The sequence below is a fragment of the Gossypium raimondii genome, chromosome 8 (assembly GCF_025698545.1).
Source record: "Gossypium raimondii isolate GPD5lz chromosome 8, ASM2569854v1, whole genome shotgun sequence".
NCBI lineage: Eukaryota > Viridiplantae > Streptophyta > Magnoliopsida > Malvales > Malvaceae > Gossypium > Gossypium raimondii.
This window is the reverse complement of record NC_068572.1, coordinates 11561397-11586387: the sequence shown is the minus strand read 5'-3', so window position 1 is coordinate 11586387 and position 24991 is coordinate 11561397. Positions and strand designations below refer to the sequence as shown.

Here is a 24991-nt window from a genome sequence, read left to right as displayed (position 1 = left end):
AAATGTCTTTACCTATTTTATCACCGGACTTTGTTCTCTCATGCAAGCACATCAAGTGCCGGTTATAGCACTTGAGGCAGCTTTCTTGATGTTACCGAGATCACTACTGGGCTCTTATGGAAAACCTCAAGATCCAGTACGGGAGGAACTATTATCGGAAGTTTGGTATCAGCCCTTTCAAGCAAAACTATGGTCAAGAGATTGGTGATGCACAAGTTATTATTAATCCTATTATCAATAACATTGAAATCCCTGATGATAATGTTCATGTTAATAATAATAGTTTTAGCTTGATTTTAAGAACAATCAATATTTTTATTTGTTGAATGTAAGTTCAAAGCCATGGCTGTGACTAGATTTTGCCATCTCCATATTCTCTCCTATTCCAAGCAGGAACTTTACAAGGCTTGCACATATGTGATCAAAAGGTATCTATATGTCTCTCTTGACTTTTTCTCTATTCTTCTTTCATTGTTCTTTATTTAATGGGTATTCCTTCATTCTGCTCCTTTATTTCATGTGATGAATTGCTTTATAACTTTCGACACCCCTTAAAATTTATTGTTAGCTATGTACTTTGTTAAGTTTCGAGGAATTAGAATGAGAAAAGACATTTGATTGCTTAATCAAGGAAGTTGAGGTTTTGTGAAATTGATAATGGCTAGGCTAGGATACTGAATATTGATTTTATTTACTCAGATCTGCCTGTTGTTCTCTCTGTACGGTTCACTTCCAATCGACACAGAAGCATGTAAACAGGGCCTTGAAGAAAGCAGGTCTTGATGTTTCCTCATCAAGTAACCTTGTTCCTACGTTTCATGTCATAATGGCAAATCCAAGCCAAAAGAAGAGCTGCCCCTGGGGGGGAATCATCAGTAAAGCTACTATCAAGGAAGCACGCACTAGCTAGCTGAACTTCTCTAAGCTACCGCAGATGTGACAAACGCTAAAGAAATCAAAGGTGAGACTGACTTACTTCCTGAGCAAGTTATTGGAATTTTTTTTGTAAACAGAGGATGGCATTGTTTAGACACCTTAAAGCTTCTTTAAGATACATTCTTTTCATCTCATAGTTGATGTTTTGTCACCCATCTCATCAGCTTCTCAGTTTTTACTGTGTCAAGATGGAGCTATATCCTTTTCCTTTCTGTCACTAAATATCATAATTCATATCGAAGTCGAGCTCTTTCTTTAATTGTGTGAGCTATTATTATTATTTTAAAACAGTGTGAGCTAATTTTAATTTTCAACAATGCTATACTTACGCATTCATGCATGCATACACACACACTCGTATTCATCATTTCATCCTTTAAACTTTTAGCTTATGATTATCAATTGTTTGTGATGCATTTGAAAACGTAAGTCTTAGATTTGCTGTCAATTTTCATAGTACTTGTTTGTTTGGTTGTTTTTATGCTCGATCTTGTGATCCTGTTATCCCTCGATCCAGGTGTCCACAGGCCAAGTCAAAGAGCAATTTTCAACGTTGACATATTAGTGACACGATAATCATAGGTATTACTTGTGAATAGCAGTAACAAACAGCACTACGGCAAATGACCAATGTTGCATGCATGCCTTCTCACTCAGATTTTTCTTGATTGTTATAGCATTTTTAGTATATTTGCATGGAGCCTTGGAAAAACTTTGAAATCCTTTTGCAGGTTAGTATGTATGACTATGACCAAATCAAGCCTTTAATTATCTTAACCAATTCAAATAGTTGCAAGTAACAATGTATCTCCAGTTCTTATTTTGTCCCACTTTAAGAGTTTTTGCAAAAAGAAAAAGAAAATCTAATTATTACATCATTAAGATCTTATGTCAATTAGTAAAATCATATGACATTCATAAGATTTTTTTTAGGGGAGGGAGGACCGATTATTTTGAGAAACTTTTTATACATGTATTTTTATAATTTTTTTAAATTTTTTTAAGTGAAATTCATTAATTCATTCCATGAATGGAATCATACAATTTGAGAAAGAATAACAACAAACACTCATCGTAAGTTGTGAATGATAGGTTCCACCAACACAAAAAAAGCTTCAGCTTCAGCATTAATAGAATATTATGGCACGTTTACAGTTGGTCCTGTCATACGGGGTTCTGTATTTGGCGGCAACATGCTATGAGATGGTGGTTCTGCTTATGGGGTCAAATCAAAACATTCCAAAAGAAATATTTGAATATCAATCTCATCAATCTCATAAGTATAATACTAAATCCTATCAATCAAATCATTTTTTGAGAAATACGAGATATCTAAGTTATACAAGTAAAGAGATCTATTCATTGATAAGAAAAAAATGTAAGCAGTGATTGGATTGATGAGAAAATAGAATCCTGAGTCGTGAACAGTGATTCGATTGATGATAAAGAAAGAGAATTCTTGGTTCAATTCTCTACCTTAACGATAGAAAAAATGATTGATCAAATTCAATTGAGTCTGACTCATAGTGATCATTTATCAAAGAATGACTTTGATTATCAAATGATTGAACAATCGAGACCAATTTACTTACGATACTTAGTTGGCATTCATGAAAAGTATCTAATGAATTATGAGTTCAATACATCCTGTTTAGCAGAAAGGCATATATTCTTTGCTCATTATCAGACAATCACTCATTCAAACTTCAGGCATATCTGGAATGATTGCAAGTAGAGGCGAATCTAGGGGATTTGACAGGGGCCCCGACCCCCCTAAAACGAAAAATTGCTATTTAGGCCATTTGGAAATTTTTAAAAATTTAATTTAGTAAAGGTAAAATTGCACTTTGACCCCTTAAAATTATAAAAATTTGATTTAATCTTTTAAAAATTATAAAGATTTAGACAATTAAAAATTAAAATTTCATTTTGGCCCTTCCTAAAAATTTTTTTCTGGCTCCACCCCTAATTGCAAGCATTTAATACAATAAGGAAATTAGCTCGAATGGTCCAAAGTGGTGGGCATGAGTATCCACCAAAGCAATGGACAAAAATTGGCAAAAGAATCGAGTATCCACCAACTAGAGAGGACGGAGACAAAATCATCCCTAAAACCACTTACAAAAGCAAGACTAAAAAATATACTACAAGAGCAAACAAAAACTTCTAAAACTGGAGACTTATTAAACAATGAAAAACAATTTAAACAATACGGGTCCAAATCAACTCATGATATCATTTATTATTTTAAAATACTTTCAAAACAAAAACAAATTAAGATGTTGATAAAGAGTCATAAACTTTTCAAGAGAAACTGTTGATGGCCGATGGAGTTTTAACGGTGACAAACATTGTCATTTGTCCATCACAATTTATGAAGACAACAAAGATATCTGTAAAAAAAAAAAGAAGGCACACGAGTGAATGTGATGAAAGAATTAGCGAGAGGGAGAAAAAGGTGTGGGCAAAACAAAAGAGAAGTTTTTAGAGTTTTTTATTTTCAAAAAAGGCTTGCCACATGTTATAATTTGTGGATGCCATGGACAGTGTGTTATTAGTTATCAGAGCAATATAATAAAAAATTTTTTGATGAAGTTGATTAGGTATTTAAAAAAAGTACCAACTTGGTTAATGGTTTGGTACTGACAACCAATAATATAATGACACATGAAAAATTTTAAAATATATAAATTTATAAGAAAAATCTAAAAAATATTAAAAATAAAAACTATAAATTTAAATCTAAAAAATATTAAAAATAAAAACTATAAAAATCAAGGGGACAATCATAAAAATCTAACCATCATTTGATCTCTGAATCTATCTGTTGTTCTCGCATACATGAATCTCCTTGAGGTTGGTTAGAAAATTGTAGGTTTTTAAAATTTTTATATTTTATATGAAACTTTTATAATTTTCTATTATTTTTGAATAATTTGAAATAATTTTATATAATTTTCCATTTTATAAATATTTTGCACTTTCCTATATTTTTATAATATTTTAAACAATTTTCTATATTTTTAATTTATATATTTTATTATTTTAATATTTTAATGTTTCTTGCTTTTTTAATAATTTTATAATATATACAATTTTTGTGTCATTTATATTTATAAGTTTTAATTTTTAATATTATCAATATTTTGTGTAAATTTTAATAATTTTAATAATTTTTATAATATATACAATCTTAATGTGCCATGTATAAAATAACCTCCAAAACAATTATCATTACTTTTTATTTTTAATTGTAAATTTTAACAGTTAAAAGGACATAATTGATTGAAATTTTGACATTTAAGAGCTCAATTGACTAAAACAAAAAGAATTTTTTTGAAAAATTCAAGATCTTTAAAGAGTTTTTAGTCAAAAAAATTAATTACCAATTAAATACAAATTTAAGAATTAAAATATAGGTTAATCAAATTATAAATTATTTAAATAGTATCAATTAGTAATTAAAAACAATTTAAATATAAAACATGAATAGAAAAACTTTTCATCAATAATATGAACACAAAGGACTATTGAAAAAACACCCAAAAAATATTAATATTTATCCTAAAAAAATATTTACTGGATTAAAAATTATAAAAGAACTATTTGGTTTATTTTAGTTTTAATATTTAGAAAATTAATCCTCTCAAAGAATAAAACAAAATAAAACAATTTAATATGTGTTTATTTTAAAATGAGAAATTAAATAGGATAAATTAATGAAAATATTGACGATATTATTAATTGTTTTAATTACTTATTTTTAAATTAATAGGATTAAATTGTTTTATTTTTCCGAAGAACTAATTTACTTAATATTAAATTGAGAAGAGTTAGAAATATTTGAAAAAACTATTATTTAAAAAATAATAGATAAATAAAAATAAGGTAAACAACACTTAAGGTCACTAAATTATTAATAAGTCTACGTTTTGAGCACTCAACTTTAAAAATTACAAAATGATCATTGAACTATTTAAAAGTTTCATTTAAATCATTGAATTATTCGAAAGTTTATATTTGAGCTCCAAGAAACTTTAAAAGAAAAAGCTTAACAGCGTAGTATCTTAAATAAAACTTTCATATAGTCTAGTGGCTTAAATAAAAACTTTTAAATTGTTTAGTGACTATTTTGTAATTTTTAAAATTAAGTGATAAAATTAAATTTATTAATAATGCAGTGAGTAGTTTAAAAATATATGGTAACAACTTTTATAATTGTTTGTAGTTCTAGAATCAAATCTTACGAGTCAAGTCATTAATAAACACTGAAATTTGGTAGCAGCAGTGCATTGTGGAAGGCAGGAAACTATAGTAAATTAAAAAAAAATGTATTGGGACTGGAAATTTAGCAATTTGGTTTCTCTGCTATTTCTGGGATTTGCGTTGTTTCTGTATTTTCAATTTCACACATACCCATCACCATCTTCTCCGCTTCATATTGATAACATGGCTGAAGACGCCTCCCCAGAATCCATTTACGACTTCAGTGTCAAGGTATTCATTTCTTCTTTTTTAGCAATTTGGATACCCATCCACTAATACTATGTCAATGTTGGGAGTGGGGATTGAATTTTATTTATTTTTATCCTTTAAAACTTGAATTACTTACTTCCCCCAAATTTTGTTTATTTGCTGCTGGGCCTGGATTTGTATTACTGTCGAATTACTTGTTGCTTTACTCTCTGCGTGAATTTATCATCGCTCTTATTAACTATTCATCATGCGCATCAATATCTGTTTAATAAAGGGGAAAAGGAAGTTAAAGCTTTGTTGATATGCTTCGACTTTGCCGATAGATTTGGGAGTTCACAGGTCGAGGAGTACATCAACAAGTCCGGTATTATACTCGATTGAGGCTTTGTTTTCCATCTTTGCCAAGAGATTTACGAGTTCACAAAGTAGGAGCCTCTCGTGTTGCCTCAACAGGTATAAGCCATGAATGCGGCACATGGTTTCTGAAAAGAAAGCTTATGGCAAGGGTCTTGGCCTAGCTAGCTCAAGTGTTCCCTATAAATGATTTGTATGCCATAGGTATGGGGTTAAGTCCAATGTGTGCAAATTCCTAGTTTGCTATAGTTTTGCCTGTTCAGGCATTTTGAGGCACTGTCATTATGTGAACTCATCAGGACTGTTAGTAGAGTAAGAAAGACAAAACCCCGACCGAAGATAATATTTGACTTGTGTGATATACCCTTTGGTCTGTAAACCTGTAGGGCTCTCGGTAGAACTGAGGCACGTCAACAAAGTTTCAACTGAATAAACTTGATTTTTTACAATCTGCAGGACATTCGTGGAAATGATGTAAGTTTAAGTGAATACAAAGGGAAAGTCGTTCTTATAGTGAATGTTGCTTCAAAATGGTAATCTGCTTGATCAGTTATATGGCCTGATTTTTTAGCATAACTCTTCATCAATGACTTACACTTCATAGCTATTCATGTTAAATATCATTTTCTCCATTTGGCAGTGGTTTAACCCAATCAACCTATAAGGAACTCAATGTTTTGTATGAAAAATACAAAAACCAAGGTCTGTCATTTTTCATAAATTGGAGACCTTTTTATGTTCTGTCTAATTGCTTGAATTGAAGCTTATAAATTTTATGCAGGATTTGAGATTTTAGCATTTCCTTGCAACCAGTTTGGGGGGCAAGAACCAGGAACCAATGAACAAATTCAGGAAGCTACATGCTCAATGTTCAAAGCAGAATTTCCAATTTTTGACAAGGTTGTAACCACGTATACGCGTACAATCTGTTATGAATATTTATCTGTTGTTAACGTTTATTGTATTATTCATTCTTTGCTTTTGGATCAAAGTGTACTTCTTTTAGGTCCTCTTACAATCAACAATGTAGTCTATTGAACTACAAATATAGCTTTCCCCTCTATGGCTCTATCTTATCCCACACTACTTATGCCAGCAATATGGTGACCTAGCAGGAAAATAATTAGCCTCCTTAGCATGAAAATGGAACCTATGTCATAACACACAAATGAGTGCACTTTGCAAAACGGGTGTCAATTGATCTACACAAGCCATATCCAATGAGCTGGGTGGGGTTGTGAGAATATGACCGCGACACAAAAGTTTCTCTCTTTAGAGAAGAGTTGAAAGTCGATAAATATGCATACAAACCTATGGTTTCTTATACATCATATCTGACTATTGCAGGTCGAGGTAAATGGAAAGAATGCTGCACCTCTATACAGATTTCTAAAATCAGAAAAAGGCGGATACTTTGGAGATGCAATCAAGTGGAACTTCACAAAGTTTTTGGTAAATAAAGAAGGCAAAGTTGTGGAGAGATATGCTCCAACCACATCACCCCTCAATATCGAGGTTAGAGTTGTTCTATTTTTCTGATAACATTTGATACCTGTAAAAATGTATAAACTCCATTAAATCGTTCCTTGTTACATTTCTCTCTTGCAGAAGGACATACGGGACCTACTCGGATCTTCTTAATTGTCAAGGTATAGAGCTACTACACTCAATATAGCATCAAAGAAACTGCAATGGCATAAATCATAGACTTTCCTCATGTCATTGTCAGCAACATGATTAGAATGATTAGTGTCTGGTGGCCTTAGGTTGATGCTTGTTTTTGTCATGCTATCTAAATTGTCAGAACAATATTTGATCAGTAGATAGACCTTTCCTCTCTGTATTTTGGCATGTTACACATAAATAAATTAATAAATGCGGCCAAACAAATATTGTTCAAGTCTAAGTTCTTTTCTTTGGATTAAACTTTGGATCTGATTATATGACTGAGAGAGTGAACGCCATTATCTTATATTATAACCTTACTCGATATGAACTAAAAAAAAAATCAGCCCCATAAATTGACATAATATCCCTGAAAATGTGCTTTCAAAAAGTTTGCACTTCAATTGCAAATTATTAAGTAGGGAAAGGAGGCTGTTTAGTAATGTTATGATTGATGATGGTAATGTGGGCATTAAGTAGAGTTTAGTGCATGCCATGCCAGCAAGATGTAGTGTTATAGGAGGATTTGAAATCTGTTAATAAGCATGTTTGTATTTCTGTTATTACCGTTGCAGAAGTTAGTTGTTTAGGAGGGAAGGGTTAGTGGCTCAAACGGTGTGTTTTGGCTTTCTAGTTAAATGGTTCGTTTTGGTCTTTAGTTATACGGTGCGTATGGCTATAATCCAAACGGTGCATTTTGGTATTATAACAGCTGTCTGTTAACAGCTGCTGTAACCGAGTAGCCGTTAGTCAGTTTCCTCTTTCAGTAGTTTCAAGGGAGGAACGGTTGTGCACAGAAAATTCATTCAAGGAATTTGGTTGCTTGTTCTCAAATCTCTCTCTCGTTCTCTTGTTCTTCTCTTTGCTGTTTTTTTCTGAATCCAACCTCAACATGTAGTTACTAATACTAGCTAGGGAGGGAAATAGAAAAGGGGGGGGGGGGGATAAGCAGCTGCTGGAAATTAAGGATGAATTTGTGATTGATTGTAATTGAATCAAACCTCAAGCCTGGAGATGTGTGGAGACCACTCTTATATATTAAACTTTCTTGAATCTGCCATTGGCATCAAGATTCAAGATCTTGACGGAAGAAATAAAATATGAAGAAAAAGAAAAATGATGAAAATAGATTGTTTTGAGAGAAATTGAGTATTATATTTTCTCGGACAAACTGAATATCAAGCTCAACATGCTTCATTCAAGCATAAAGCACTGGATGGGCAACAATTCCAGTGTAATAGAGTTATCCCTTGATTTTGTCGAAGACCAACACATTAGCCAGAAGTATGCTTGCCATCGTCAATTGAACTAGCCCAATCAACATCGGAGAACCCCAAGAGATTGAGTGGTGAAATTGATTTGAACAATAGCCCATGATTGATATTACCTTAAAGATATCGAAGGATTATTTCCACTGCCCACCAGTGTGAATCCAATGGCTACTATGTAACACCCCAAAATAGAACATAGGAGTTTTAAGGGTATTTTAGGAATTTTAGCCTATAGAGCTCGAAATTTTGTAAGGTTGGTACTCGATAATGTTTTCAACAATGTTTTTTTATAAAGTTAAGTCAATTTTTGAAAACAAGTTTTAAATGCCTTTAATTTTAGAAAAAGGGACTGATTTGTAAAAGGGTCAAAACTGTGAGTCTTTATGAAAAATTAAACCAATTTTTTAAAATCAACCTAATAAACCCCCATTTCTAGTTTTTCACAAATGCTTCTTCCCATCTCCTTAGTGTTGCCGTCCCTTGCTATCCCTCACTTTCTCAATCGATTTTTTACTCTCAAACTATAATACTTTGAATTTCTATAATTTCCAAGCATTAAACCTCTCTAAATTCTCAAGAAATCACCCAAAAATTTCATCAATTTCATATCTTCTCCACTTGTGGTTTTTTGGATTTGCATCGAAAACTCGTTATTCTTCTTATTAAAGGTAATCATTTGCATTCTCATTAGTTTCTAGTGTTATTGGGTCTTTGAAACTGAATTCTTAATCGTTAAATCGCATATTTTGATTAAAAGCCAAAAATCAGGTCTTTAATGGTGAATTCCGAGTTTGTGGATAAAAAATTGGTTTTAAAGTGTTTTTTCAATTAGTTTCAACCTAATTAAAAGCTTTCTAAAGTAATTTTGAAGTTTCGTCAATGAATTCTTGGGTTTTAATGAATTATTGTTGTAATAGTCAAAACTTGTTGAAAAATTTCAATACATTAAAAAACATAATTTTGTGTAGATTAAAAATTGAAAATTAGTCGTAGATGAATATGTAGATGAATGAAATTCGTTTTATGCAAAAAGATTAAATGTAAACTGAGTTATTTGAATTTTAAGTTTGTCGTGCTAAAGGTTTTGGTTGGAAAAGAATGTAGCTTAGGCTCGTGTTTGTAGCTGTTTGAAGAGAGTTATTGACTGATTGTTGACTGAATATATGTGTCGTTTGTCTTGTTGAAGTGTCGAAGTCGATAGGACCTTCAACGAGTAGAGACAAAGGCAAAGGGAAGAAGCTTGTTTAAGCTTTCAGCTTTTCGGCCAAAGCGAATATTTCAGTGAGTGTTTTAGAATCATTGCTTGTAGATGATTCGTTGTGTATTTGAAAATTTAGAGGTTTAAACCTCTACTCTAAATTTCGAGTGTAAGTGTTCTTCTATCTATGCTAAATATGAGATAAATATGTTTGTAAATTGTGATAAAAAGAATTATGATGTGATGAAAAATTAACATTTTGTGATAACTGTTGTGACGGTAAATATGAGTGTATGTTATTCATGCCATGTGACCGTGTGTATAATGTGCTAATGATTTGATTATGCGGTGAATGTGCAAATAATCGGTAAGTAATATTTGATGACATTATGAATATTTTGGCCTTATAACTTACTGAGACCGTTGGATATATTTGGCATGCCATAGGATTGTAAGTACTCACTTATATGTGTTGTGATATGTGGGGCACTAAGGCTCAGAGATAGTTTTGGAGAGATAAGAGAATGTGAGCCAAGCTCCATTTATTAGGATATGTATGTGTGGTGTGCTAGAGAGCGTTAGCTATATATGCTTTGCTTATGGGATATATTTGGTTCCATGAGTCTATTTGTGATGTGTTGGAGATCCGTGTATCCGATGAGTGGTGATAGAGTCCATTTAAAGTTTCATAAACTCAAGAGCCAAGTTATTATACACTATGACTAAATATGATTGTATGTAATTATATGTGCTTTTATGTGATTGATGTGTTAATATATATATATATATATATATGTATTCCTAAATGTTTGTATAAATAGAGTGTAATGGAATATGACTAAATATATGAATTATGACACTTAGTTAATTACATTTTGGGAATATGTTGTATTTTGTTTTGTTGATGCATGGCGACTTGTTTGCATAATGTTTGTTAGGGAACCTGAGGATCAAGATCCGACTGATGTTATTGCAGGTACTTTCACTTTGCGATCTATTCTATTGTTTGCCTTAGTTGATTTTGATTCTACATATTCATATATTCTGTGTGAATTAGTTTGTAAGTTAGGGATTCCTGTAGAGACTATTGATATGGGAATTACTGTAATTAGTTCATTTGAAGATAGTTTTTTTGCGAATAAGGTTTATCGTAGGTGTTCTCTTATGATACAAGGGCACGTTTTCTCTGTTGATCTCATGGAAATACCATTTTATGGGTTTGATGTTATTTTGGGCACGGGTTGGTTAACTGAGCATAAGGCTAAGGTAGATTTTGAGACTAAGTGAATTACCTTGAGAAATAGTGATGGGTTGGAAATTGTTGTTGGCGAAAGATCGGGTTTTATATTTAATATGGTTTCGACTATGAAGGCTGAGAAGTTGATGGGTAAAGGTTGTGAAGCTTATTTTGCCCATGTGATGAATTCAGTTAGTAAGGAATTGAGAGTTTAGGATATTCAAACCGTTAGGGATTTTCCTGACGTGTTTCCTGATGAGTTGTGTGGCTTGCCGCCAGAAAAAAAGTGGAGCTTGGAATTAAGTTTTATCTTGGTACTGCACCGGTGTTTATTGCGCCTTATCGCATGGCACCAAAAGAGTTCAAGGAGTCAAAAATTTAGTTGTAAGAGTTGTTGGATAGATGGTTCATTTGACTGATTGTATTTTCGTGGGGTGCATCAATTTTATTTGTTAAGAAAAAGGATGGTACGATGCAGATATGTATTGACTATAAACAGTTGAATAAGTTGACTATTAAAAATAATAATCCTTTACTTCGAATTGATGACTTGTTTGATTAGTTTTGAGGTGAAACGGTATTCTCGAAAATTGATTTAAGGTTTGGGTATTACCGATTGAAGGTAAAAGAGTTGGATATGTTAAAAACTGTTTTTAGGACTCTGTATGGGTATTATGAGTTTTGATTATGCCGTTTGGATTAAGTAATGCCCCTGTTGTGTTCATGGATTTGATGAACCGAATATTTGATTCATACTTGAATCAGTTTGTGGTTGTTTTGATAGATGACATTTTGGTGTATTCTCGTTTTGAGGAGGATCACGGTAAACATTTAAGGGCGGTTCTACAGATTCTTTGGGATAAGCAGTTATTTATAAAGTTGAGTAAATGTGAATTTTGGCTTAAGTAAGTGGCATTTTTAAGTCGTGGTTTCAGCAGAAAGAATTCGTGTGGACTCAAAGAAGATTAAGGTGATTTTAGAATGGAAGTCGCCTAGGAGTGTTATTGAAGTTCGTAGTTTCTTAGGCTTAGTTGGTTACTATCGTAGATTTGTTAAAGGGTTTTTCCTCATTGCTACACCCTTAACAAAACTACTTCAAAAGAGTGTTATATTCGAATAGACTGATGAAAGGTAGAAGAGTTTTGGTCAGTTTAAGACAGTGCTGACAAAGGCACCTATGTTGATTCATTCAGAACCTAAAAAAGATTGTGGTTTATAGTAATGCTTCGTATACAGGTCTCGGTTGTGTGTTGGTGCAAGAAGGTAAAGTTGTGACTTATGCTTCAAGGTAGTTAAAGATGCATGAACGAAACTATCCTACTCGTAATTTGGAGTTGGCTGTCGTGGTGTTTACGCTTAAGATTTGACACCATTATCTTTATGAAAAGAAGTGTGATTTACACTGATCATAAGAGTATTAAGTATCTCCTCTCTCAAAAGGATTTGAATTTAAGGTAAAGGCATTGGATTGAACTTTTAAAGGACTATAATTGTGTGATTGAGTATCACTTTGGCAAGACGAATGTTGTTGTTGATGCTTTGAGTAAGAAGTCGATAACGAAGTTGAGAGCTATGTTTGCGCGCTTGAGTTTAGCTAGTGATGGTGGTTTATGTGCTAAACTTCAAGTAAGACCGACTTTGTCGTAGCAGATTAAGGAAAAAAATCATTAGATGGGGATTTCCTAAAGAGGATTCGATAGGTTGAGTAAGGAATTAAGGGGGATTTCCATGTAACGACGATGGTATCTTGAATTTTTGAGGTAGATTGAGTATGGTGCAAGATGTGGATTTAAGGTAAGCGATTCTTACCGAGGTGTATAGTAGCCCTTATGTTATGCATTCCTGTAGTGGAAAGATGTATCATCTTCTTTGTGAGATTTATTGGTGGTCAGGGTTAAAGTGTGATGTTACAGATTTTGTGGCATGGTGTTTAGTTTGTTAAAAGGTGAGAGGTAAACATCAATTTCCTCCGGGGCTATTGCAACCTATTGCGATTCCTAAATGGAAGTGGGAAAGAATTAATATGGATTTTGTTTCGGGTTTATCATTGACTTCGTCGAAGAAGGATTTGGTTTCAGTTATAATTGATCGATTTTTGAAGAGTGCATTTTTCCTAGCAATGTGTACCAATTATTCGTTGCAGAGGTTGGTGGAGTTGTATATTACTGAGATTGTTCGTCTTTATGGGGTTTCAATTTCGAATATTTCTGATAGGGATTCGAGGTTTACTTTAAGGTTTTGAAAGATTTTGCAAAAGGCTTTGAGATTGAAGCTTACTTTCAGTACAGCTTATCATCCCCAAACTGATGATCAATCGGATAAGGTAATTCAAGTGTTAGAAGATATGTTACGAAACTGTGTGATTAAGCTTGGTGATAGTTGGGAGTGATATATGCTCTTAGCAAAGTTTGCTTACAATAATAGTTTTCAAGTGAGTATTCGCATAGCATCGTTTGAGGCGTTGTATGGTAAGTATAAGTGTGTTATTTATGCCATGTGATAGTGTATATAATGTGCTAATGATCTGATTATGCGATGAATATGTACAGATAATCGGTAAGTAATATTTGATGACATTATGGATATTTTGGCCTTGTGACTTACTGAGACCGTTGGATATAGTTGGCATGCTATAGGATTGTGAGTACTCGCTTATATGTGTTGTGATATGTGGGGTGCTGAGACCTAGGGACAATTTTGGAGAGATAAGAAAATGTGAGCCAAGCTCCATTCACTGGGATATGTATGTTTGGTATACTAGAAATCGTCAGCTATATGCTTCGCTTATGAGATATGTTTGACTCTACGAGTCTATTGTGATGTGTTGAAGATTCGTGTATCTGATGAGTGGTGATAGAGTCCACTTAAAACTTCATAAATTCAAGAGCCAAATTATCATATATTATGACTAAATATGATTGTATGCAATTATATGTGCTTATATGTGATTGATATGTGTCAAAATGTATATATGTATGCCTAAACGTTCGTATAAATAGAGTGTAAAAGAATGCATGGAATATGACTAAATATATGAATTATGACACTTAGTTAATTACGTTTTGGGAATATGTTGTATGTTGTTTGGTTGATGCATGACGACTTGTTTGCATAATGGTTGTTCTAGGCATTTACTGAACTTGTTAAGATCATCCGCTCTATTTTATTCTTTGTAGAGAAGTTGCGTTCCCAGTATAAGCGGTGTGCCCATCAAGGGTTGATCCAAGCCATTTTTTATTCATTATAGTAGGTGTTTTGCTTATTTTAGTTCTAGGGAATAAAAAGGTAATGTGGTAGGCATTTATATTGATTTTGTTAAGACGTATTTGGGATCATTTGTATAAGGTGTATCTTTGGAAGCTTACGAACTTGGATCTGGTGTTTGGTTTATTTTTTAGACGTTTTGATGCTTATATGACTAGCTGAATGAATCATGATGTGTGGGGACTAAGTTTGAATGGTTTAAATGCTTTTATATGCTGAATTTTTGTAACCTGTAGTAGAGGTATCGATATTAAGGTTTTTGAAATGATACCTTTGTATTTTTGAAAGTGCAGGGAGTTAGAATATCAATTTGGTATCGATACTTTGACCCGAGTATCGATACTCGGGGTGTATTTATCGTTACTTTGCGAAAAGTATCAATATTTTCTAACGTTTTGAAATTTGGCGAGAAATAGAATGCTAGTTTGGTATCAATTTTTCAGGTGGTATCGATACCACTTAAAGGAAATATCGATATCATATAGGCGGTATCGGTACCTACGTAACATTTTTGGGAAAATCTGTTAAATGGTTCTAATGCATAATTAATACCTATGATGTGTTATTTTTTGAATATTTGGTATGATTTATCAATATAAAGTGAATGTATGGTTTATAATTCATGATAATGTTATGTTATTATTGATAAAAAAAGTATAAGAAATAACATGTCATTTAGATGAACTAGTAGTGAGACGATGGTGTGGCATCTCGATATTCGATTTGGCGTTTAGGTCGGGTATGGGGTGTTATATGCTACATGTATTGGCTCACCTTGTGAACAACAATCTTATGTCTAGCCTTATAAGACACAGATTGCAAGGCTCTGAAGTGTTTCTATAACTTGTACCATTTTCCAAGGATTGTCCTGACAGTGTAGAGAGTTTAGGGGTTGGCATACCATTAGCGTAGGCATAGGATTTGTTTTTGATATTATGGTTCTTTTAAAAAAAATAAAATCTTCCACATGTTATCTCTTATTAGATGCATACATGAGATATTATGTTAATCTCTAGTGAAAAAAAACCTTAAGTTTGCCTAATTTCTTTAAAAAGAATTGCTTATTAAGCTGTTGTACAATTTGGTTTACATGGTGCTGAGAATAGCCTGTGAGGGTGATATCATTGATATAAAAGCTAACACAAAAAGACAAGTATCTCCAATGTGCTTGCAAAATAGTGAAAGATCAACTTTTGAAGAGGTGAACTACAATGAATGAGCCATGATATCTAATAGCTTCTGAAACCATGCTTTAGGTGACCATAGAGGACCTTGTTGAGTTTACAAACAAAATAGAGGTCTACAAAGAGCATTAGTCTACTCATGCTTTTTTCGCATTTGTTTATAACTCGTTTAATTATTTTCTTTTGTAAATGTTGTTAAAAATATTAAATAAATAATTTTCAAAAATCAATATTTACTATAATTAAATAATACAATGATATACAATATTTAATTTTTACTAATATACCAAACTATTTTATAATATAAATTTAGTATTTATAAAATCCTATAAAAAAGTGAAGATTTTAATTTTTTTTCATTTACCAAATAATAATTGAGTAAATAGAATTGTTATGACAATTTACACAAAAATTAGTTTTTTTTGGTGTCATGGAATGCAAATTTAAGATTATTTTCCTCTCATACTAGGGAAAGGTCCTCTCAATGCTCTAACACCCACACCGGATATGGATCGAACTGTCTCACGATGTTCTAAACCTAGCTCACATACCGCTTTAATGGGCGAACAAACCAACCCTTGGAACATACCACAACTTGGGTGGCGAAGAGCCGGCATCGAGGTGCTAAACTTCCTGTCAATGTGAGCTTTTGGGGAAGATCACCCTGTTATCCCTAGAGTAACTTTTATCTGTTGAGCGACGACCCTTCCACTCGGTACCGTCAGATCACTAAGGCTGACTTTCGTCCCTGCTCGATGGGTGGGGCTTGCAGTCAAGCTCCCTTCTGCCTTTGCACTCGAGGGCCAATCTTTGTCTGGCCCGAGGAAATCTTTGCACGCCTCTGTTACCTTTTGGGGGGCCTACGCCCCATAGAAACTGTCTACTTGAGACTGTCCTTTGACCCATAGGTCCTGACAGAAGGTTAGAATTCTAGCTCTTCTATAGTGGTATCTCACTAATGGCTCGGGCCCCTGGAAGGAGGCCTTCTTCGCCTTCCACCTAAGCTATGCAGGAAAAGCCCAAAGCCAATCCCAGGGAACTTCATAGTGTCTTTCTATCCAGGTGCGGGTGGTCTGCATCTTCAGAAACATGTATATTTCACTGAGCCTCTTTCTGAGACAGGCCAGATCGTTATGCCTTTCGTGCGGGCCAGAACTTACCCGACTAGGAATTTCACTATCTTAGAACCATTATAGTTATGACCGCCGTTCCCCGGGGCTTTGGTCACCGGCTCTCCTATCATTAAGTCACAATTTCCTTGACCTTTCGACAATGGGCAGGCGTCAGCCCCTATACATGGTCTTACGACTTTGCAGAGACCTGTGTTTTTGGTAAACAGTCGCCCATGCCTGGTCACTGCGACCCCTTTTGTGAGGAGGCACCCCTTCTTTCGAAGTTATGGGGTTATTTTACCGAGTTCTTTAGAGAGAGTTGTCTCGCGCCCTTGGTATTCTTTACTTACCCACCTGTGTCGATTTTGGGCAATCTTAATTTTTTTTCAATGATTAGTATTAATCAACTTCTAAAAATATTACCTCATACAAAATTAATATCTCAAAATCATTTAATCAATAAAAATTGAATATTGCATAAAAATATTAATCTATCACAAGAAAAGCTATTGTCCTATTTTTTAGCGATTAATCAATAAATTTTGAAAAGAAAAGAAGAGTTGTTACCAAATTAGAGAAATCCACTTGAAGTTATTGAAAATTAGATCAATATGTGTACAATTTTAAAGTGTGTTAGAGAAAATAAGAAAAATGATAAATGTTGAAAGACAAAAGATTGAGAGATTTTGAGGCTTGATAGATGTAAAAAGATTAATTTATTTTCATATAAATATAAATTAGTTTGTATTCTCGTGTGATGTCCGGGTTAATTGTATAGTTTAATTTCGTAATATTTTTATAACATTAATTTTTATTTAAAATCATCAATGAGTTTCAAAAAAATAATGAATGGAGCAAAAAAATATAATTACAAAATATTTTTTAAAATTAACTAATTTAGAACATGTTATATTAATATTATTTAATAATAAATAGTCATTGTTTGAATATTTAAATAAAAATATAAGAGATAAATCCTTTGAATTATTTCTTTCTTTTTAAATACATTTCAATTATAATAGTTTAGATTATTTAAATAGGTTGTTTCTATTTATAATTGAGTATTTAGAAATTCACAATTTTTTATGCATAAAGATAAATTGTATAAATAAATCTTTTAAATTTCAATAATGTAATCCTAAAATGTATAGATTCATAGTGTGATTCATCATAGTATGTATTTATAGAATGAAAGATGGTTTAATATTCTTTTGGAATCTAAAAGTAAAAAACAAAAAAGTGTCTCAAGTAGCTATTAGTTATTTTATTCTAAATATTACATCAACAGTAGTTAACAAAATAATTTAATAGAGTTATTAATTGGATCTAAATCTTTAAACCAAAAAAATGTAGGGACTAAATCCCTAAAATTAAAAGTAAAATGATCAAATTCTCGATGATATAAAATGATTAATTTATATGTGTGAATAAAATTTAAAAAATAAAAGTTTTTAAATAAGTTTTTTAATAAGTAAATTAATAGTATATTAATTGTCGAAGAAGAATTTGGTTTGGGTTATAATTGATTGATTTTCGAAGAGTGCGCTTTTCCTAGCAATGCGTACCGATTATTCGTTGCAGAAGTTGGCGAAGTTGTATATTGCTAAGGTTGTTCGTCTTCATGGGGTTCCAGTTTTGATTATTTTTTATAGGGATCCGAGGTTTACTTTAAGGTTTTGAAAGATTTTGCAACAGGCTTTGGGATTGAAGTTTACTTTCAGTACGGCTTATCATCCCCAAACTGATGATCAATCGGAGAGGGTAATTCAAGTGTTAGAAGATATGTTACGAAGCTGTGTGATTGAGTTCAGTGGTAGTTGGGAGTGATATGCTCTTAGCAAAGTTTGCTTACAATAATAGTTTCCAAGCTAGTATTCGCATGACATCATTTGAGGCGTTGTGTGGTAGAAAGTGTAGGACTCCTTTGTTTTAGACAAAGTTGGATGAAAAGTGTGTTGTTGGAGCAGATCTAGTTCATGAGACCGAAAAGAAAGTAAAGTTAATATGTGAAAGGTTGAAAGCAGCAATAGGTCAGAAATATTATGTGGATTTGAAATGTCGAGATATAAAGTTTGAAGTTGATGATATGGTGTTCTTAAAAGTTTCCTCATAGAAGAAGGTTTTGAGATTCGGTAAGAAGGGTAAGTTAAGTTCAAGGTATGTTGGACTATATGTGGTTGTCGAGAGGGTTGGACTGATAGCGTATCGACTCAAGTTACCGCTGGAACTTGAACAAATTAATAATGTTTTTCATGTGTCTATGCTTTGGAAGTATCGTTCAAATTTGTCGCATATTGGGTTAGTAGAGGAGATTGAGGTTCAACCTAATATCATTTTTGATGAGGAACCAATAGAGATTTTAGACCATGAACTAAAAGTGTTGTGAAACAAGAGAGTCCCGTTGGTTAAAGTTTTGTAACGCAACCACAAAGTGGAAGAGGCTACTTGGGAAACCAAGGAAGGGATGAGACATTACTATCCCTATTTGGTTAACTCGAGTAAAATTTGATGACAAAATTTTTTTAATGGGGAGAATTGCAACACCCCAAAATAAGGCCTAGGAGTTTTAAGGGTATTTTAAGAATTTTAGCCTGTATGAGCTCGAAATTTTGTAAGGTTGGTACTCGATAGTGTTTTCGACAATGGTTTTCATAAATTTAAGTTAATTTTATTGAAACGAGTGTTAAGTGTTTTTAATTTAAGAAAAAGGACTGATTTGTAAAAGGGTAAAAGCTGTGAGTCTTTATGAAATAATTAAACCAATTTTTTAAATCAACCTAATAAACCCCATTCCCAGTTGTTTTCACGAATGTTTCTTCCCATCTCCTTAGTGTTGTCTTCCCTTGCTATTCATCACTTTATCAATTGCTTTTTGGCTACCTGAATCATCCTCAATCCTAACAGAACCATCTGTATTTAAAGATACCCAACTTTCAGACAAATCAAAGCGCGAGGTCATATCCTTCCCCGAATTCAAATAACTCTTTTCAATCATCAAAACATGTTTGGCCCAACTGTATGAGACTCTGATAATATTGAGACTACTCCATGTCACACATTGAAAGATAAAAAAGGTTACGAATCTTCCAAATATGCCAGATGATAATCCTGAAGAGCATTCCCTATCAACCTCTCCAAAGTAAATGTCATACTGATTTTGTAGATTGGAAACGATTTACTCCTGTGTATTGCTAGAATAAAACTTGATAAGCTGCTCAGTGGGAATGAAAAGGTTCCAAATATATCTAGCCACCGGATAGTCTTTTAAGACATGTAATGCATCTTCAAAGCTATGACCACAGACTCCATACCTCGATGAACTCTTTCTACATAGTAAGTAGTCTTTACTAAAGTACCAGTCAAACAAACACCCTTACCCTTTGAGGTCCTTTGAACTTTCAAGGAATCTTCCATACATCTTTCTACAGCTTTCATAATATTTCCTTAGTTCTCCCATAGGCGGCTTTAACAGAAAAAGAACCTATCTTTAAACCCCCCAAATAACTCTGTCAACACTTGTCCCGGAATGTGGTGGGGGTATACTGATAATCTTACGTATGGCTATCTCTGGTATCCAGATCCGAAATAATTCAAGATCCCAAGTACCATCCATTAAAACCATGTCACTAAGCAAATAGTCCAGATAAAGCCAAGAATGTCCGAGAATCAAAACAAATGAGAGGTCCTACATTAAAAATCCAAGGATCACGCCAATACTTGATATTTCTCCCATCCCCATTGACCAAATTAAATTCTCCCTAATGAGTGACCAAACCTTAGTAAGGGCCCTCTATAAGAAGAGCTTCTACTACGAGTTAAATTATTTGGTATTCCATCAGCTACTCCATGCTTCGTTCGAAGAACCTGTACCCAAAGCTCTAGAGTCAGCCAGCAGTTTAAAGCCCAACTTCATCATGAAGGAAGTATTATGATCCTGCAACTTCTAAAAATCAAGACCATCATGCTCCCGAAGCTGACAGACATCCTCCCAACCAACTAAAGCCACTTTTCTACCATTGCTTGAAGACCCCCAAACAAACTGACGCACCATACGTTCAATTTCCTCACAAAGTCCCTTGGGAATCAAAATTGATTGCATGAAATAACTTGGAATCGCTAGAAAAATTGATTGTGCTAGAGTTGCATTACCAATAAGAGAAAATGATTTTGCGTCCCAACCCTACAACTTACTTTGAACCTTATCCACCACAAAGCGCAAAGGACTGTTAGTAACTTTATCATGAAATAAAGGAAGTCCCAATTACTTTCCAAGATTATGCACTATTCGGAAACCAAGAATACGACACAAGTTACTTCTTAAAACATCACCAACTCCTTCTAAGAAATAAACGTTCATTTTGTACACATTAATCATGTGCCTTGAAAAATCACAAAAATTGTCCAACACTTTTTTCAAGATTGTAGCTTGATTTTTTGCAGCTTGACCAAACAGGATTAGATTATTTACAAAAAAATAAGTTAGACAGTGGAGGGCCCGATCGAGATAACCGGATAGGTCTCCAATTTCTAGAATTGATATTAGAATGGATATTATGGTCGAGCCATTCTATGCACAAAACAAATATGTAAGGGGATAACGGGCATCTTGGTGGACCTCCCTTTTCGATCGAAACTTTTGAGTTGGGAACACCAGCTTAAAATAATTGGCAATGATTTTCATTACTAACTTGTAGAAAAATTCACACAAACTAATCGGTTGAAATGTGGAGAAGCATTTTGGATTTGGATCCTTAGGAATGAGAACAATAAGGGAATTGTTCAGCTCCGGGTCGATTTTTCCACCCTTAAACATGTTTTTGACCTAAGTACAAACTGAATCCCTAATTTGATCCCACTGACTCTGAAAAAAGATGGCACGAAATTCATCACTTCCCAGTGCCTTCAGAGGACTCATATCAAACATGGCAAATTTTATCTCCTCATTTGAGGCAGGGTTTGCTCAACATCTGGATCTCACTATCTTTAAGCTTCGGAAAGGAACTAGTGATAAGACTTCTCATCGGCCCCAGGTCTTCACCATATAAATTCTAAAAAAACGAGTCGACTCCTGCCATAATACCTCCTCATAAAAAATCCACCCCCTCTCTCCATTTTTTAAAGTTGTAATCCGATTCTGCTTTTTCCTTTTTAGGGTGCGCCTATGAAAGAATTTTGTGTTACGGTCTCCCAAAAAGAGCTAGTCACACCTCGCCTTTTTTTTTCCAGAGAAGTTCCTCATTATGTAAAACTTTTTCTAATTCCTCTCTAGTTCCCCATTTCGACTAAAAAAAATTGATCAAACTGAGAGCAATCCATACCTCTTTGCATCGTGTTGAGTTTCTGAAGCAATCTATTTTTGCATGTTCTAATATGGTCGTACACCCTCTTATTCCAATCCTTAAGCTTGTAAGTGAGATTAGATATTGAGCTAAACATGGAACCAACAAAATTCCAATTATTCTTAATGAAATCAGAAAACTCTGCATGCTCAACCCATCCTGCCAAAAAATGGAAAGGATGGCCCCTAGATGAATGAAGCTTAAACCGAAGAGACAATAAAATAGGCATGTGATCGGACTTGATTCAAGGCAAATAAGTCGCGGTAAAATTTGGAAATGATGTCAACCAAGCCTTATTCCAAATAGCCCTATCAAGACGTTTCGAAACTCCACCTCTTTGCCACGTAAAAGGAGCACCTCTAAAACCTAAGTTATGAACCCTAGAAGAATCCATAAAATCTCCAAAAAGTGGACATTTTTTACGATTGACTCGTCCCCCCCATTTTCTCATTAGAGGCTAAAATCGAATTAAAATCTCCTATAGCCACCCAAGGGGTATCAAAACAAGGGATATTCATATTCAAAGCATCCTAAAGTCACATACGCTTGTGACTGTTAGGACTACCATATACAAAGACAACAAAAATTGGGTGTTAACCCGAATCACAACAAATTGGGGATGACTCTGAATAATATCAACCCATAACGAGTCCTTCCACCCAATCCAAATACCCTCATAAAAGCCAATAGCTTCCACTTGATGAAAGCATTGAAAACAAACACTTGCAATAATCGAATTAGCTTTGTCATCACTCACTCTAGTTTCTAAAAGGCCAACAATATCTGGCTTATATTCCCTATTGTATTCGAAAAAAATCCTCGAAAACTTTCTACTAGCACACCCTTAACAGTTCCATGCAAAAATAAACAAATTCATTAAAGAAAAAAGTAAAAATAAAGGGAGAGTAACGTACCGTAGCTCAGACTAGCATGTGTCTTCCCTGCGTTTCCCATAAATGTTCAAGTTCCCCATCTCAGCCCCGTTAATTTGCGAGTTGAGGAGTTTGGCCATCGAATTCATAGAGTCTAACAGTGGAACCCTTACACTCTCAGAATTTTTAAAATGCCCCTGCGTTCACAAATTATCTTACTAATAGCACCATTATTTCGAACATTATCCCCTTTAGTTCTTGAAACCCTTACTTTTGAAATCGGTATTCCTTTATCTCTTCCAACTGAAATACCAGCTTCAATAGATTTAGCAATATTTAGTCTATTTTTTCCCTTAAAAGTAACCACCGAGTGGTTACTAGAATCAAGTAGTTCCTTATTAATTTCTACTATTGATTCCACAGGACCCTCAAATATAGGATTAATTTGAGCAGTAATGCCCGAATGGAATTAACCTTCAATTAAAATCAGTCGAAGATGCGTTGTTATTTGGAAGACCCTCATGCACTGTATCGACACTGTCCGAATTAAAAGATAGTTCCAAACCCCTAATTTCTTGACCCGTTAAAACAGGCCCATAACCCTTAATGTTATCGTTTTTTCCCATCGCAGGTTTAATATGGCTTACTGGGTCTAACAGTGGCCTATTTTGTATACCCAATTCGGCCATCACGAGCCCATGATCCACCTGGCCAGCAGCTTCCTTCAAAAATTCCAACCCATCCACTAATTCCTTTCCCAAGACGCTAAAGTTATTTGTCGTTTTGGGATTTAACCCAATATTTTCCTTTGCCCTAGAAACACCCTTCTGATTATTCCCTTTTTAGAAAGTCTACTTTTTGAAATCTTATCCCCGAAAATTCTGCTTCTATTTCACTAGTTTTGGCCGGTTTCAATCCAGGCAGATTCGGGCCACCACTCACGGCGATTTTCGTTGCAGGATTTTGGTGACCCTTAGAGTTTCACCGTGACTTCCTCTCAACGATCATCTAGGGTCCGAACAGCTCCGACGGCTCCACTGCTTTGACTTCCTCCGGTAAGCCTTCCGTCGTTGTACTCCTACCCCCGGCTACGTCCTGCGAAAACCCCACATCCACACACATGTCCTTCGAATGACCGGACCTTCCACAGGAGAAACACACGGATGGTAGCGCTTCAAACTCCACCCTTTGCACCGCCCCATTAACCAGAACCTAAGAAACTAAGGGCTTCCTCAAATCGATGCACACGACCATTCTAGCAAATTTTCCCTTCAGCCCCTTGTCGGTCTGAAAATCTAGCTTAGTGACCTTCCGAATCAGACCCCCGATTTCCTCCAAGATTTGTCGTTTATAAAGAAACCCTGGAAGACCCGATAATCTAATCCAAACCATAGTGTTGCTAGGGAGAGCTTGAAAAGGGTTAAACTCCGGTGTCCATAGTTGAACAATTAGATACTAACCAAGGACAGTCCATGGTCCCTGTGTAAGCACCCTCTCGTAATCTTCTCTACTATGAGATTTAATCAGAAAATAGCCATTCTCCACATCCATTATGTAAAATAAAGTATGAAATATTTCGGCCAAGAAGTTTAATGACCACCGCAGTCGGCGTTTCTCTGAAAAGAAACTGTTGGAACCTCTCGGAAAAATTAATAGCAGGAATACCATTAACTGTCGTTTTCACCACTTCTTCATCTAGAAACTCAAAATCCTCGTCTCTCCTAGGGATAAGAGCCCCTCAACCTAAAACTTTATCCACAACCATATCATTTTCAACAATAGAATCCAAGCCCTTAAAGCGAACTTTTTTAGTGTTCCGATCACCGATCAATTTCTCATCTTCTCCGTTCTCAACCATTATTTTTTTTTCTTTTCAAATATATTTATAACCATATAATTAAAGTGTGTATTTTGCAAACGTAAATAATGAAAATTTTGACTGATTATGATTTTATGGATGCAATTAATTTTATTTTAAAACGTTAATCTATTATGTATACACCAAAATCTCATAATTGGGTTGTGACAGCAACAACCCTTAGTGTAGCCACAAATGCAACATGCAACATCAATAGCTGAGGAA

The 24991-nt window shown here is 34.1% G+C and overlaps 1 protein-coding gene across 4 annotated transcripts; it reads left to right on the top strand.

Moving 5' to 3' along the window:
- Window positions 1–5175: 5175 nt before the first annotated feature.
- Window positions 5176–14571, top strand: LOC105790802 (probable glutathione peroxidase 2). Of its 4 annotated transcripts, XM_012618569.2 has the most exons (8): window positions 5177–5433; window positions 6223–6299; window positions 6407–6468; window positions 6548–6666; window positions 7114–7281; window positions 7375–7415; window positions 10839–10876; window positions 14314–14571. In XM_012618569.2, the coding sequence occupies exons 1-6, from the start codon at window positions 5266–5268 to the stop codon at window positions 7405–7407; spliced, it is 627 nt and encodes a 208-aa protein (XP_012474023.1). In that variant the 5' UTR covers window positions 5177–5265; the 3' UTR covers window positions 7408–7415; window positions 10839–10876; window positions 14314–14571. The 4 variants fall into 4 exon arrangements, with proteins under 4 accessions (XP_012474022.1, XP_012474025.1, XP_012474023.1 ...); XM_012618568.2 differs by lacking the exon at window positions 10839–10876 and having other exon boundaries at window positions 5176–5433; XM_012618571.2 differs by lacking the exons at window positions 10839–10876; window positions 14314–14571 and adding an exon at window positions 9889–10078 and having other exon boundaries at window positions 5176–5433.
- Window positions 14572–24991: the final 10420 nt, after the last annotated feature.